This window comes from Bufo bufo, chromosome 10, assembly GCF_905171765.1.
Source record: "Bufo bufo chromosome 10, aBufBuf1.1, whole genome shotgun sequence".
NCBI classification, from domain to species: domain Eukaryota; kingdom Metazoa; phylum Chordata; class Amphibia; order Anura; family Bufonidae; genus Bufo; species Bufo bufo.
Window position 1 is genome coordinate 125,808,596 of NC_053398.1, and position 12,835 is coordinate 125,821,430.

Below are 12,835 nucleotides of genomic sequence, written 5' to 3' on the forward strand. Positions count from 1 at the left end.
ACAGGATAAGTAATGTATGTACACAGTGACTCCACCAGCAGAATAGTGAGTACAGCTATGGAGTACAATACAGGATAAGTCAATGTAATGTATGTACACAGTGACTCCACCAGCAGAATAGTGAGTACAGCTATGGAGTACAATACAGGATAAGTCAATGTAATGTATGTACACAGTGACTCCACCAGCAGAATAGTGAGTGCAGCTCTGGAGTATAATACAGCATGTAACTCAGGATCAGTACAGGATAAGTAATGTAATGTATGTACACAGTGACTTCACCAGCAGAATAGTGATTACAGCTCTGGAGTATATTACAGCATGTAACTCAGGACCAGTACAGGATAAGTAATGTATGCACATAGTAACTGCACCAGCAGAATAGTGAGTGCAGCTCTGGAGCATAATAAAGGATTTAACTTGGGATTAGTGTATTCAGTGACGTCATCAGCTCTGATGGGCCAGCTTTAGTGCTGCCCTACCCATTTTACAAGCTAGGGCAGCGCTAAAGCCCGCCCATCAGTGCCGGTGACGTCACCGGGCTTACTGCTGGGCAGAATCCTCCGCCTGGCAGCCCTAAGGAGAGCCCGGTTCGTCACTGTAACTCCTGAAAATGCCTTTGACCTGCGCGATTCAGCGCAGGAGAGCATCGGAGCATGAAATGCTCCAATGCTCTTGTCATGGGGGATGCCTGTGTGAAATTCTGGGTATGTCTGGGTTCAGCTCTGAATTCGGACAACCCCTTTAATTAAACATATGAGAGGACTACTGTGGCATATCGATTCTTTAAAGTCTATGAGTAATATAGAAACAGTCCATCACAGCCAATTCTTCCAGATAATCTCGTTCTTGGGATCTACGGGCATCCCAGAACTCTCACTCTTATCAATGTGACTTTTATTATTACATATGCTAAAAAAAAGTCCAAAATTGCAGCAACCATGGGCACGTTTACCTTTGCTTTGTTCATTCTTGATATTTTTACTTTAAAGGTGTTGCGTCACGAAACATATTCTACATTTTTTCAAACCAGCAGCTGGATCTGAATACTTTTATAATTGCATGTTATTAAAAATGTTGTACAGCCAGTCAGTTATTCAATAAATTGTATCTGTACAGCGCCACCTGCTGTTTGTCCTTTTTTCCTTCTTTTTTTGTCCGTCTCACTGAGCTGGTAGCAGGTGCTCAGTTTAAATCTTTTACTGCCACCAGCCACACGTTCTGTTAGAAGCTGTAGCAGTTTACACATACAAGGAGAGAGCTGCAGCAGAAGGGACACACTCCCTGAGCTGCCAGGCTGAAGATAATCTAGCAGAGCAGCAGGAGCTATGAATGGGGAGATCTCTGGACCCATATGAGGTACAGGGCAGGTTCTAGCTTTGTTAGAAAGAAATTGTGATGTACTAGATGACGCATGATCTTCCTTTCTTACATCAATCATGACATAAACCCTTTAAGAAATGTAATGAGCAGGAGATTACAGTATACTGATACTGTGCTAGTTTAAAGCACATATAACTCAGTCCTGATGAAGGTCATGGGCTTATGTATTATCTACTTAAATGGGTCCTCCATGTATGAAGCAATGAATGGAGAACATATGTATAGCATGCACAAATGGACAGGATGAAGAGTTTGGTCAATACACGTACCCACACTGGACATTTCTGGCACATTAGCATGGTAGTTTTCTTGTAAGAATTCTGGAGGATTATCATTGATGTCTTGGACTTTCACAATAAATTCTGAAGGTGGTTCCAAGGGTTTGTTCGTTTCTCGGTCAACAGCTTGCGCCATTAATGTGTACTGAGCTCTTTCTTCTCTGTCCAAGGTCTTTGTTGCGTGAATGTTCCCTGATTTGTCATCGATGACGAAAATAGTCCCAGCTCCTTCCCCTGAGAGTATGTACTTAATCTTCCCATCCCCAAAATCGACATCTGAATGAAGCTGGCAAAATAACACACAAATTAATATATGACCAAATTAAATATACACTGCTCAAAAAAATAAAAGGAACACAAAAACACATCCTAGATCTGAGTTAATTAAATATTCTTCTGAAATACTTTGTTCTTTACATAGTTGAATGTGCTGACAACAAAATCACACAAAAAAAAAAAAGGGAAATCAAATTTTTCAACCCATGGAGGTCTGGATTTGGAGTCACACTCAAAATTAAAGTGAAAAAACACACTACAGGCTGATCCAACTTTGATCTAATGTCCTTAAAACAAGTCAAAATGAGGCTCAGTAGTGTGTGTGGCCTCCACATGCCTGAATGACCTCCCTACAACGCCTGTGCATGCTCCTGATGAGGTGGCGGGCGGTCTCCTGAGGGATCTCCTCCCAGACCTGGACTAAAGCATCTGCCAACTCCTGGACAGTCTGTGGTGCAACGTGACGTTGGTGGATAGAGCGAGAAATGATGTCCCAAATGTGCTCAATTGGATTCAGGTCTGGGGAAAGGGCGGGCCAGTCCATAGCATCAATGCCTTCGTCTTGCAGGAACTGCTGACACACTCCAGCCACATGAGGTCTAGCATTGTCTTGCATTAGGAGGAACCCAGAGCCAACCGCACCAGCATATGGTCTCACAAGGGGTCTGAGGATCTCATCTCGGTACCTAATGGCAGTCAGGCTACCTCTGGTGAGCACATGGAGGGCTGTGCAGCCCTCCAAAGAAATGCCACCCCACACCATTACTGACCCAATGCCAAACCGGTCATGCTGGAGGATGTTGCAGGCAGCAGAACATTCTCCACGGCGTCTCCAGACTCTGTCACATCTGTCACATGTGCTCAGTGTGAACCTGCTTTCATCTGGGAAGAGCACAGGGTGCCAGTGGCGAATTTGCCAATCTTGGTGTTCTCTGGCAAATGCCAAACGTCCTGCACGGTGTTGGGCTGTAAGCACAACCCCCACCTGTGGACGTCGGGCCCTCATATCACCCTCATGGAGTCTGTTTCTGACCGTTTGAGCAGACACATGCACATTTGTGGCCTGCTGGAGGTCATTTTGCAGGGCTCTGGCAGTGCTCCTCCTGTTCCTCCTTGCACAAAGGCGGAGGTAGCGGTCCTGCTGCTGGGTTGTTGCCCTCCTACGGCCTCCTCCACGTCTCCTGATGTACTGGCCTGTCTCCTGGTAGCGCCTCCATGCTCTGGACACTACGCTGACAGACACAGCAAACCTTCTTGCCACAGCTCGCATTGATGTGCCATCCTGGATAAGCTGCACTACCTGAGCCACTTGTGTGGGTTGTAGACTCCGTCTCATGCTACCACTAGAGTGAAAGCACCGCCAGCATTCAAAAGTGACCAAAACATCAGCCAGGAAGCATAGGAACTGATAAGTGGTCTGTGGTTACCACCTGCAGAACCACTCCTTTATTGGGGGTGTCTTGCTAATTGCCTATAATTTCCACCTGTTGTCTATCCCATTTGCACAACAGCATGTGAAATTGATTGTCACTTAGTGTTGCTTCCTAAGTGGACAGTTTGATTTCACAGAAGTGTGATTGACTTGGAGTTACATTGTGTTGTTTAAGTGTTCCCTTTATTTTTTTGAGCAGTGTATATATATATTTGCATTTAGCATTGTCAGCATTCATTTTCACTTCCATTCTGACCCTGTGCTCCCTCAAACCAGCAGTAAAATGCACTGAGAGGACATAATGCTGGTTTACTGGAGCACAGCTTTGAGTATGAAGATAAAAATTACATAACCGGACTCGGCATCACTTACACTATACACCGCTTACTTTAGATTAGGGGGTGTTTTGGAGCTGACAGATTCCCTTAAAACTTAAAGAGGACCTTTCACCACTCCTGAAATGCCTGTTTTAATAGCTTCATGCATTCCACATGTAATAACAGTTCTGGAGCATCTATTCTTATGTCTCTATGTTGTGCCGTCCCTTTATTATTTCTACTAGACTCTATGACTGAATTGCTAGCAGTCTGCAGTAAGAGTACAGAGGGGAGGTAACCAGTTGGGGGCGTGTACCTGCACAGTCTGAAAATGACAGCACTGATTGGATAGAGGGAGTCTGTGCAGGGACACACCCCCAACTGGTTACCACTCCCTTGTATCCTTATATCCTTGCAGACTGCTAGTAATTCATCCATAACTTCTAGTAGAAATAACACAGGAACGGCACAACCTAGAGCCGTAAGAATAGATGCTCCAGAACTGTTATTACATGGGGAATGCATGTAGCTGTTAAAACAGGCATGTCAGGAGCGGTGAAAGATCCTCTTTAAAGGGGTTGTCCAGGATTGATATATTTTTTTAAAACCACCCCCTCCTCATATGACCTGTGAAATGAAGCATGCTCACCTTCTCCCTGCTGCTCAGTTCTGGCTCCGTGGGTCCCTGTCTGTCTTCACTGCGCTTCGGTCCCTGCATGTAAACTTCCAGCATGGGGACACACTGCGGACCCAAGGGGAACGTCACTGCTCGGTCTGGAGACATGTCACTGCACCGACACACATGGCTTAATCTCTGTCAGGATTTTACATGCCAGGACTGACGCACAGTGAAGATAGCCAAGGACCAGGGGTGGTGTCATGTGCCTTTTGCCTAATGTCCTTCTATGTGCAAAAGGGGGCTTTCGACTTCCTCTGGGAACAGGGTCTGGTTGTAACTGCTACCTCTGCACCTCCTATAGCTTCACCAGCATATTTTAACTGTCTTTCCATCTCTTGTCCAGTAAGGAAACATTTGGTAAAAAGGGCCCAGAGTGGGCAAAAAAAATAAAACAAGTCTCAATGACCCCTCACTGCTCCCCTTTCAATGCTTACAGTACCTGTTGGTCCCTATTTCCTGGTCCTATCTTGATGCATAGGATATGCCCACTTACCCACTCTGTGGCCGGAGTGGAAATCGCCATGAGGCTTGTGATTAGATGAGCTGGCATTTAATCTTTTTAACCTACCCTGGAGCCTTTGCGCAAAAATGTCCCCGCTAAACAACCCCTTTAAAGGCTTCTCCGATACAACACACTATGAAAAGTTAAGGTCCTCATTTATCCAGGTCGTGGTATACCAGTAGTACTATGTCAGTGAAACTGGACCTGTATTTTTCTTGTGAAGACGTTTTGCTAGTCATCAGACTGGCTTTCTCCATTAGAATCTAATGGACAAAGCTAGTCAGATGACTAGCGAAACGTCTTCAAGAGAAATACATCAAGTCCAGTTGCTCTGACTTATTACTTCTGAAGTTCTGTACCAAAACATTGGGACTTTAGGGGCCATTAGCATAAATAGAGGATGGGAACCCCATAGCAAATATAAAAATGAGTCTCTTTTCAGCTGCTACTTGACACCAACACACTTGACCTGGGATAGAAAGTCCTAGTACCTCCAAGACATCGTCATGACTCACCTGTGCAAATTACATCCCTTATCAGGTTTCCCTAGCCATTAAAATGGTAACAAGACCATCTATCTCCATAACAGCCATAAAAGAATGAGTGATCCCACTTAGAAAACAGTGGGGCAGATTTACTAATGAAAATATGCCAGTTTTGGGGGGCAATTTGCGCAAAAAAAACTGGCGTACATACCTTGCGTCACATTTATTAACTGGCTTGCAACTTTTTCCAATCTTTTAACACCTCATATGAAAAGGGGGAGTGGCAACAATTTAGGCTTCCTGACATTTGAGATCAGCCACATGGGCTGTAGACACAATGGACAGGAGGGGACCTCATTGACTTCTATGGGAGAGTTCTCTAGACATGCTCAGTGACCTGTGCAGAGGTCAGGAGGGAGCAGATAAGCTGTGATATCACCTATTATGAAAGTTGGGGTCTCTGTTTTCTATACAACGGTGTTACTTGTCATTGTAATCTTCCCTGGGATGATAATGAGAAGGCTACTGAAAAATTAGGCTGAGTTCATATCACCGTTGAGCTTTCTCTTCTTCTGATGGATGGAGAGAGAAAAAACAAAACAAAAACGGATCCTGTAAAAAAACGGATCCTGTTGATAAGGCTACTAGAACTTTCTATCCCAGGTTGGGTGTGATGGTGATGAAACAGGATCCGTTTTTTTTTTTTACAGGATCTTGCTGATGGATCAGAAGAATAGAAAGCAAAACGGTAAGGTAAACTCAGCTTTACCTGCGCAGAACAGGTAATCACAACCTATTATTAGTGACCAGTGAAAAAACTGCCTAAATTGTGGCTCCGTGCACCAAAAATGTGCCAAAAGTTTGGTGCATTTTTGGAGTAAAACTACGGCAATTAGCAGGGGTGCACCTAGTCTTTCTGCTGCCTGAGGCGAAAACTGAACCTAGCCCCATTGCCACAATGAAAGCGCTCCTTGCCCATGGCCCTTCTGCTGACCCCCACCTGGCCTCATTGGTGGTGCAACCCTGCCCATTAGTAGTATAAAACTTAGACTAGACCGTTTTTTTTTGACGAACTGACAAAATTCTAGCATAAATCTGGTGCAGGATTACCATACTCCAAATTTGCAAAGGTCCATCAGCCAGACATTGACTGTGATTTGTATTCTTAGACAGTGTAAAGTGCGCCACTTTTCTTAAATCAGCCCCAATGACTTTTAACAGTCAGATTTTACTTTCATGTAGACTACTTCTTCTTATAAAGCATGCACAGCCCAAATAAGCATCGGCTGACCGAATGCAGAGATGATTTCGCTGATAAACATTTTCCTAACACCCAACTGAGAATAAGCACCAAAACAATCAAAACTCCGAAAATAAAGCAGTATGGGACGGCTGAATGCTGTATAAACGATTCAATCTATTCACTGCGGCCCGGCGGGAGGCCCGGCCGGCAGGGTCTTCTATGGGAAATAGAAGAGACTGGCATAATCTTCATTGTAAGCACAAACTATTTTCATAAATCCTAAAGTCTCTTGAATCCTTTCATATTCTCAATCTGTAACAGCGTTATTAAAACCGAGAAGAATTTATCATGTTCTCGATGCTACTGAAATATAAATCAGTGTGAGTAATTTAACCCGAATCTCCACTTTTTATCATCAGGTCCTAAATTCCGTGCTCATTATTTGTTTCATATATTTTTATAGCATTTGGAGCCTTATTTTTCTGATAGAGGGCTACAAATCCTCAGGCGAAGATTTCGATTTAAATCAACCCTCCAGTACAAGCCGAAAGTTTAAAGGGAACCTGTCACCTGCAAAACGCATATTAAACCGACCACAGTACCTTACAGTATCCCCCGGTGTGTTGCTAATCATGATTTTCTTTCCTCTTTGTGTTTCTTCACGCTGTTTTAATGTCGGTTGGCGCTGTCTCCGAGTCAGGCTTGAAGTCAAGGGGGCAGCGGCCTCATTGCTTCAAGTAAAGCTAAGCCCGCCCCTTACCCCTCCTCTCTACAATTAGATGGAAATGCTGCCGTGATGCCGGGATCGCGCTCTTCTAGCGCATGTTCGGTACGCTGCCTCACTCACCCGCCTGCATTTTGCTGACTGCGGATGCGCCGGACAGTTTGATTGCGCGTGCGCCCGGCCGTCACGCTGTAACAGGCAGCGTACCGCACATGCGCTAGAAGAGCGCGATCCCGGCATCACGGCAGCATTTCCATCTAATTGTAGAGAGGAGGGGTAAGGGGCGGGCTTAGCTTTACTTGAAGCAATGAGGCCGCTGCCCCCTTGACTTCAAGCCTGACTCGGAGACAGCGCCAACCGACATTAAAACAGCGTGAAGAAACACAAAGAGGAAAGAAAATCATGATTAGCAACACACCGGGGGATACTGTAAGGTACTGTGGTCGGTTTAATATGCGTTTTGCAGGTGACAGGTTCCCTTTAAAGGGAACCTCTCGGATGAGTTTTACCGTTATCAGAAAATGACTTATTGCTTAAATCCCATTTTTATGTTAAACATAATATATATTTTTTTTTAATTTTTGGTGACTATGTTTACATTTGTTCTGTTGCTATCTAAAAATGTCTATAGTCCTGCAACATTTGCACTGGCCACTAGGCCTAATAATTGGTCGTTATTTCCTGTTTTGCACAGATAACTTTTAGAAAGCCATCTCAGTAGCCATCTCATTATCATCCCAGGCAGGATTACAATGATGAATATCACCATATATACTGTAGATAACACCTGATCCACTATTCACAACAGGTGAGATCACAGCTTATTTATTATTTTTATTTTTAAATAAAGATGGTGCCAAGGAAACATTTTAAAATGGTTTTCTGGGAGTTTTAAACTGATGACCTAATATCTGGATAGGTCATCAGTATTTAATTTGTGGGGGTTTGACGTCTGGGACCCCCGCCAATCAGCTTTTTGAGAAGGCAGAGGGGCTCGCAACAGCGCCATGGTCTTCTCTAGGCTTTCCCTAGGCCAAGTGACGTCACGTTCATCAGTCACATGGTCCAATAGTAAATGGAACTGAGCTGCGATACCAAGCACAGCCGCTATACAATGAGCAGGGAGAAGGCAGCCACGCTACTGCGAACAGTGGTCCCCAACTCAGCAGATACTGATGACCTCTCCAGAGCATAGGTCATCAGTATAAAACTTTTGGAAAACCCCACAAAAAAAAAAAAGAAAAAAAAATGTTTACCGTAAAAAAAAAATTATGTTAAATATATATTTTTAGAATTTTTGCTGAGTTTATTTATAGTTTTCACATGTCACTATCCATTTAAAAAAAATAAAAAAAATGTATATACTGTAATCCTGCAATTTTCTCACAGGCGCCAGGCCTAATAATAGGTCATGATTTCCTGTGCAGGTAACTTTTCAGAAGTCATGGCATCATAACAAGTAGTATTACAATGACAGATGTCACCTATATGTATAGATAACACAAGATCCACCATTCACATCGGGTGATATCACAGCTTATCTACTCCCTCCTAACCTCTTCACAAGCCACCCAGCAAGAAAGCCTAGAAAACTCTTCCACAGTATTCAATGGGGTCAGCTCCTTTCCATTGTGTCTATGGTCCATACAGCTGCTCTCAAAAGTCAAAAGATACTTTAGACTTAGTGGCTATTGTGCAAATTGGAGGATTTTATACATTTTATATAGGCAAAATTAAAAAACAAAAGGCACCAAAAATTTTACCAAAAATATGTTTAACATAAAAAAGTTATAGGTTATTTTCTGGTAAAACGTTCCTTTTAACGAGATAAGGATACAATAGAAGGAGAAGATCTGAGTTCAGTGATAAATAGATTTATGATGTGGAGCAGGATTTCTGTGTAAACTTGGCTTCCAAAAAGCATTTTCGGTCTATGAAACGTGGTCTGTGTGGCAGTCAAATTTCCAGGACCACATCACAGCTGACTCAAAGTCACCACATCATGGTGATGTAGCCACCTGGGTCTTCTGGCTTGTGCTCAGATGATGGTGAGTACAGGACAGTTAACCTACGGTTGGGCTGGAACTCGACGCATCATAGATCACTAGCTGAACTGTGGAAAGGCTGAGAAAACGACTGTGTTTCACAGACCGCTTCCGCTCATCTTAAACTGGCCTTAAAAGTAGAGTAAATCCTAAGAGGACTCCTAGTAGAAGGCTGTAAGAGTCCTCATTACCCGGCCGGCCTACTGAGTGGTAAACAGCCTTTTGTGCACATAGACTGATACAGGGATAGCAGTCAATCATCCTGTGTGGGTGGAGTAATCAGGACTCTCACTGACTCTCCTAGGAGTCCTGTCGGGATTTACCTTCAGCGCTCACCTGAAATTAATGGATCATGCGCTCTACAGGAGTTCTGGAGACAGGCGAGTACAGCGCTCAACTATTTCCAGTGCTCCAAGGGGTACGAGGTCCCCATTCTCGTGATCAGTGGAGGTCCTAGAAGTTGGACCACCACGATCTAAGAGTTACCCTCTATGCTACCCTCATGATCTAATAGTTATCCCTTTACATGACCAGAATACTTCTTTAAATAATAAGCCAGATGAAGGATAATAATCAACTGTATAAATCCAACCGGTCTGTTCCCTGTATCCATCAATGGAAGACTCTGAGGGGTCTGTCTTCGTAAACATTACAAATGTGTAGATTCCCATAAAAAAAAGAGTGTGATCCAACCTCCCAAAAAACGTTAAAGGCCAGCTATTGATGATCTCAACGCTGATGATTCCAATGATAGTAAGAGGAGAGGTTCTGGGCTTTGAGGGTGGTCCGAGAGCCTTACTGCCCCATGGGAGGACATCGGCACTGTCACTAATGTGTCATAATTAAAGGACCCAAATACATTTTTGATCATGCTACTTACACCTTTGTATCACCAGACCTGTTTCAAACAACATAAATAATTTACAGCAAAACAGTGACACCTACAGGTTAAATGGTGTAGTGCATAACGGTAAAAAAAAACGTGTACAAGCTCATGAGTTTGAACTCTTTTTCTCAGTGATATTTTCTATGCGTATATGGTTAAATATGTGTAATAACAATTAAAGGGGTTGTCAGGGTTTAGAGCTGATCCCGTACATATCCCCTTTATCACCCAGGCAGCCCCTCTTATATGAGCATCGGGGCATTTCATGCCCCGATGCTCTCCCTTGCCCTGCACTGAATAGCGCAGGGCAAGGGCTGTTTGCTAATGATTTATACACTGCTAGGCAAAGGCTTCTGCCTAGCACTGTGGCCGGTAACATCACCGGCACTCATGGGCGGGCTTTAGCGCTGCCTTAGCCTGTTTTACAGGCTAGTGCAGCGCTAAAGCCCGGCCATTAGTATCAGTGACGTTACTGGCAACACTGCCCGGCGGAAGCCTCTCCCTAGCTTACCCACCGGACCTCAAGAAAATTCCTTGCCCCGCACGCTTCAGCACTGGGCAAAGGAAAGCATCGGAGAGGGCTGCCTAGGTGAAAAAGAGGATATGGCTGGGTTCATCTCTGAACCTGGACAAGCCCTTTAAGTTATCTATGTATATTTCAATGACAATATATTATAAATACAGAGATTATAGTTAAATATTGTTTTATCATTAGTATTTTTATTTTTATTTTTTTGTTCCCCAGGATGTCTGCATCTGGAATTGCAGCTCTGCCCCATCTAAGTGAATGAAGATAGGCTTCAATACCAGCTGAAGGACAAGAGTGATCAACCCCAGACCATCCCTTTAATTCACAGTAATAATATGCCAAGAACAGTAGCAATAACTGGAAATGAGGAAATAGGTCTTACCCGTCCAACAAGCACAGGATCCGGTCCGGTGTATTCCTCTATTACAAAAAACTGATTCCATACCCATCCCCTCTTGGACCTATGTAAGACTTGTCCTTCTTTGCCCTTTTCATGGTGACCATGAAACGACTGCCTTAATTTACCGCTTCTTCTTGTGGATGTGACGTGACTACAGTATGCGATCCCCAGGCATAAAAGAATGCCATGTAAACAAAAGTCCTTCTTCATTTTTGGTAGTGCTTGCTCGACAGTCCTCGCTCCCAATTCTAAGTCCCCTCGAAATAGTGCAAAACCGCAGGTTAGTAGCAAATCCAACAGGTTAATGTCATCCCAGAGGTTATACCCATAACGCACGTCTCTGTTCCTTCCAATTGTCCTTTATTGATCCTGAAAAAGAAGAAGAGTCACGTAAATATTATATCGCCATAGGATGATGAGCAGTAGTAGCAGCAGTGATGGTCAGTTCGCAGTGTTCGCCAACGAACACATGCGGGCTGCCATCTTTAGTAGGGTAGACTCACCCGTCCGGCGATGCACAGGTAAGCCCTTACCTGTGCCGGTCTGAAATCAAATGCAGTCACCGGGAGCAGGCAGTCCGATGAAGGCCCCCGGCGGCTGTTCTTGGAACTGCCTGCTCCTGGTGACTGTGTTTGATTTCAGACCGGCTCCCGGCACAGTCACGCGACTAGCTGCAGCTTAAAGGACACGCTCCTGAGAAAGTGCACGCCTCCTAAGCTGTCAGCTCGAAATAAATCTGGCAGAGCAATTGGAGCAATGAATGTGGAGGTCTCTGGCTCCAAGTGAGGTACAGGGATGGTTCTAGCTGTGTTAGAAAGAGGTTGCCATGTACTATATCATGTCTGATTTTCATTTTTCCAATGGGATAACTCCTTTAAATGCAGACTTGTATTTGTTGGCTATGATATTGTATGATTTCGATTGCTTATCTATCACCAACATATTCAGTAACTCCCAGATTACTATTTCTACTATTTGTTCCTCTCTCTATGCAAAGAGGCCCAGGGGAAGAGAATCATCTCGCTAGCGCCACCTAGTGTTGAGTGAATTGAAGCCGAATATCCTCGTGCTTTGTGGCAGCGAATCAATTTAACCTGAAATAGCGCGATTTAACGCCCTCCCCCAGCTTGCTTGAAGATCTCGCACGAAATTCCGTGAGCGGTGACGTATGACGTCACCAAACGGACGGCACGATGACGTCAACAGATCTCACACCAAATCACAAGATTTGGCACCAGATCTTCAAGCAAGTTGGCGACAGCCGGCTCGTCGTGAGCAAATGGATCAAGTATTTAAATTTTTTTTATTTTACACCGTGTTATTTATGTCATGTATGAATGCGGCATCTGAGGGGTACAATGACGAGGAGAGGCACAATCACCATTTCCTGTCATTGCACCGCCACTACTTACAAAGAAATGCGCTTCGTGACAAATAACTTTTGTAAAATTCGGCTCATCTCTAGCGCCACCTTCTGGAAGTGCTTTCCTATGGGTCAAAGTCCCACTTTTTAACAAGTCACGGGACACGGCAGAAAAGCAAACAGCTTTCTCAAGGTTTTACTAAACTCTTTCTCTATATACGGTATCTGCTCTAGTAAAGAATTTCTGGCTAATGGGGGAGGAAAGGTCCTGGACGTCATCAGGGACTTATCAT

General features: G+C 44.1%; 1 protein-coding gene across 1 annotated transcript in view; it reads right to left on the reverse strand.

Annotated features, from left to right (window-relative positions):
• Positions 1-12,835, reverse strand: part of LOC120980387 (cadherin-11-like) — a 131,437-nt gene that overhangs the window by 40,765 nt on the left and 77,837 nt on the right. Inside the window, exons 2-3 of the mRNA XM_040409471.1 lie at positions 11,162-11,548; positions 1,653-1,947 (exon numbers count right to left, since the gene is read on the reverse strand). Of these exons, the coding sequence (XP_040265405.1) occupies positions 1,653-1,947; positions 11,162-11,389 (523 nt within the window). The 5' untranslated portion in view covers positions 11,390-11,548. The remainder of the gene's footprint in view (positions 1-1,652; positions 1,948-11,161; positions 11,549-12,835) is intronic.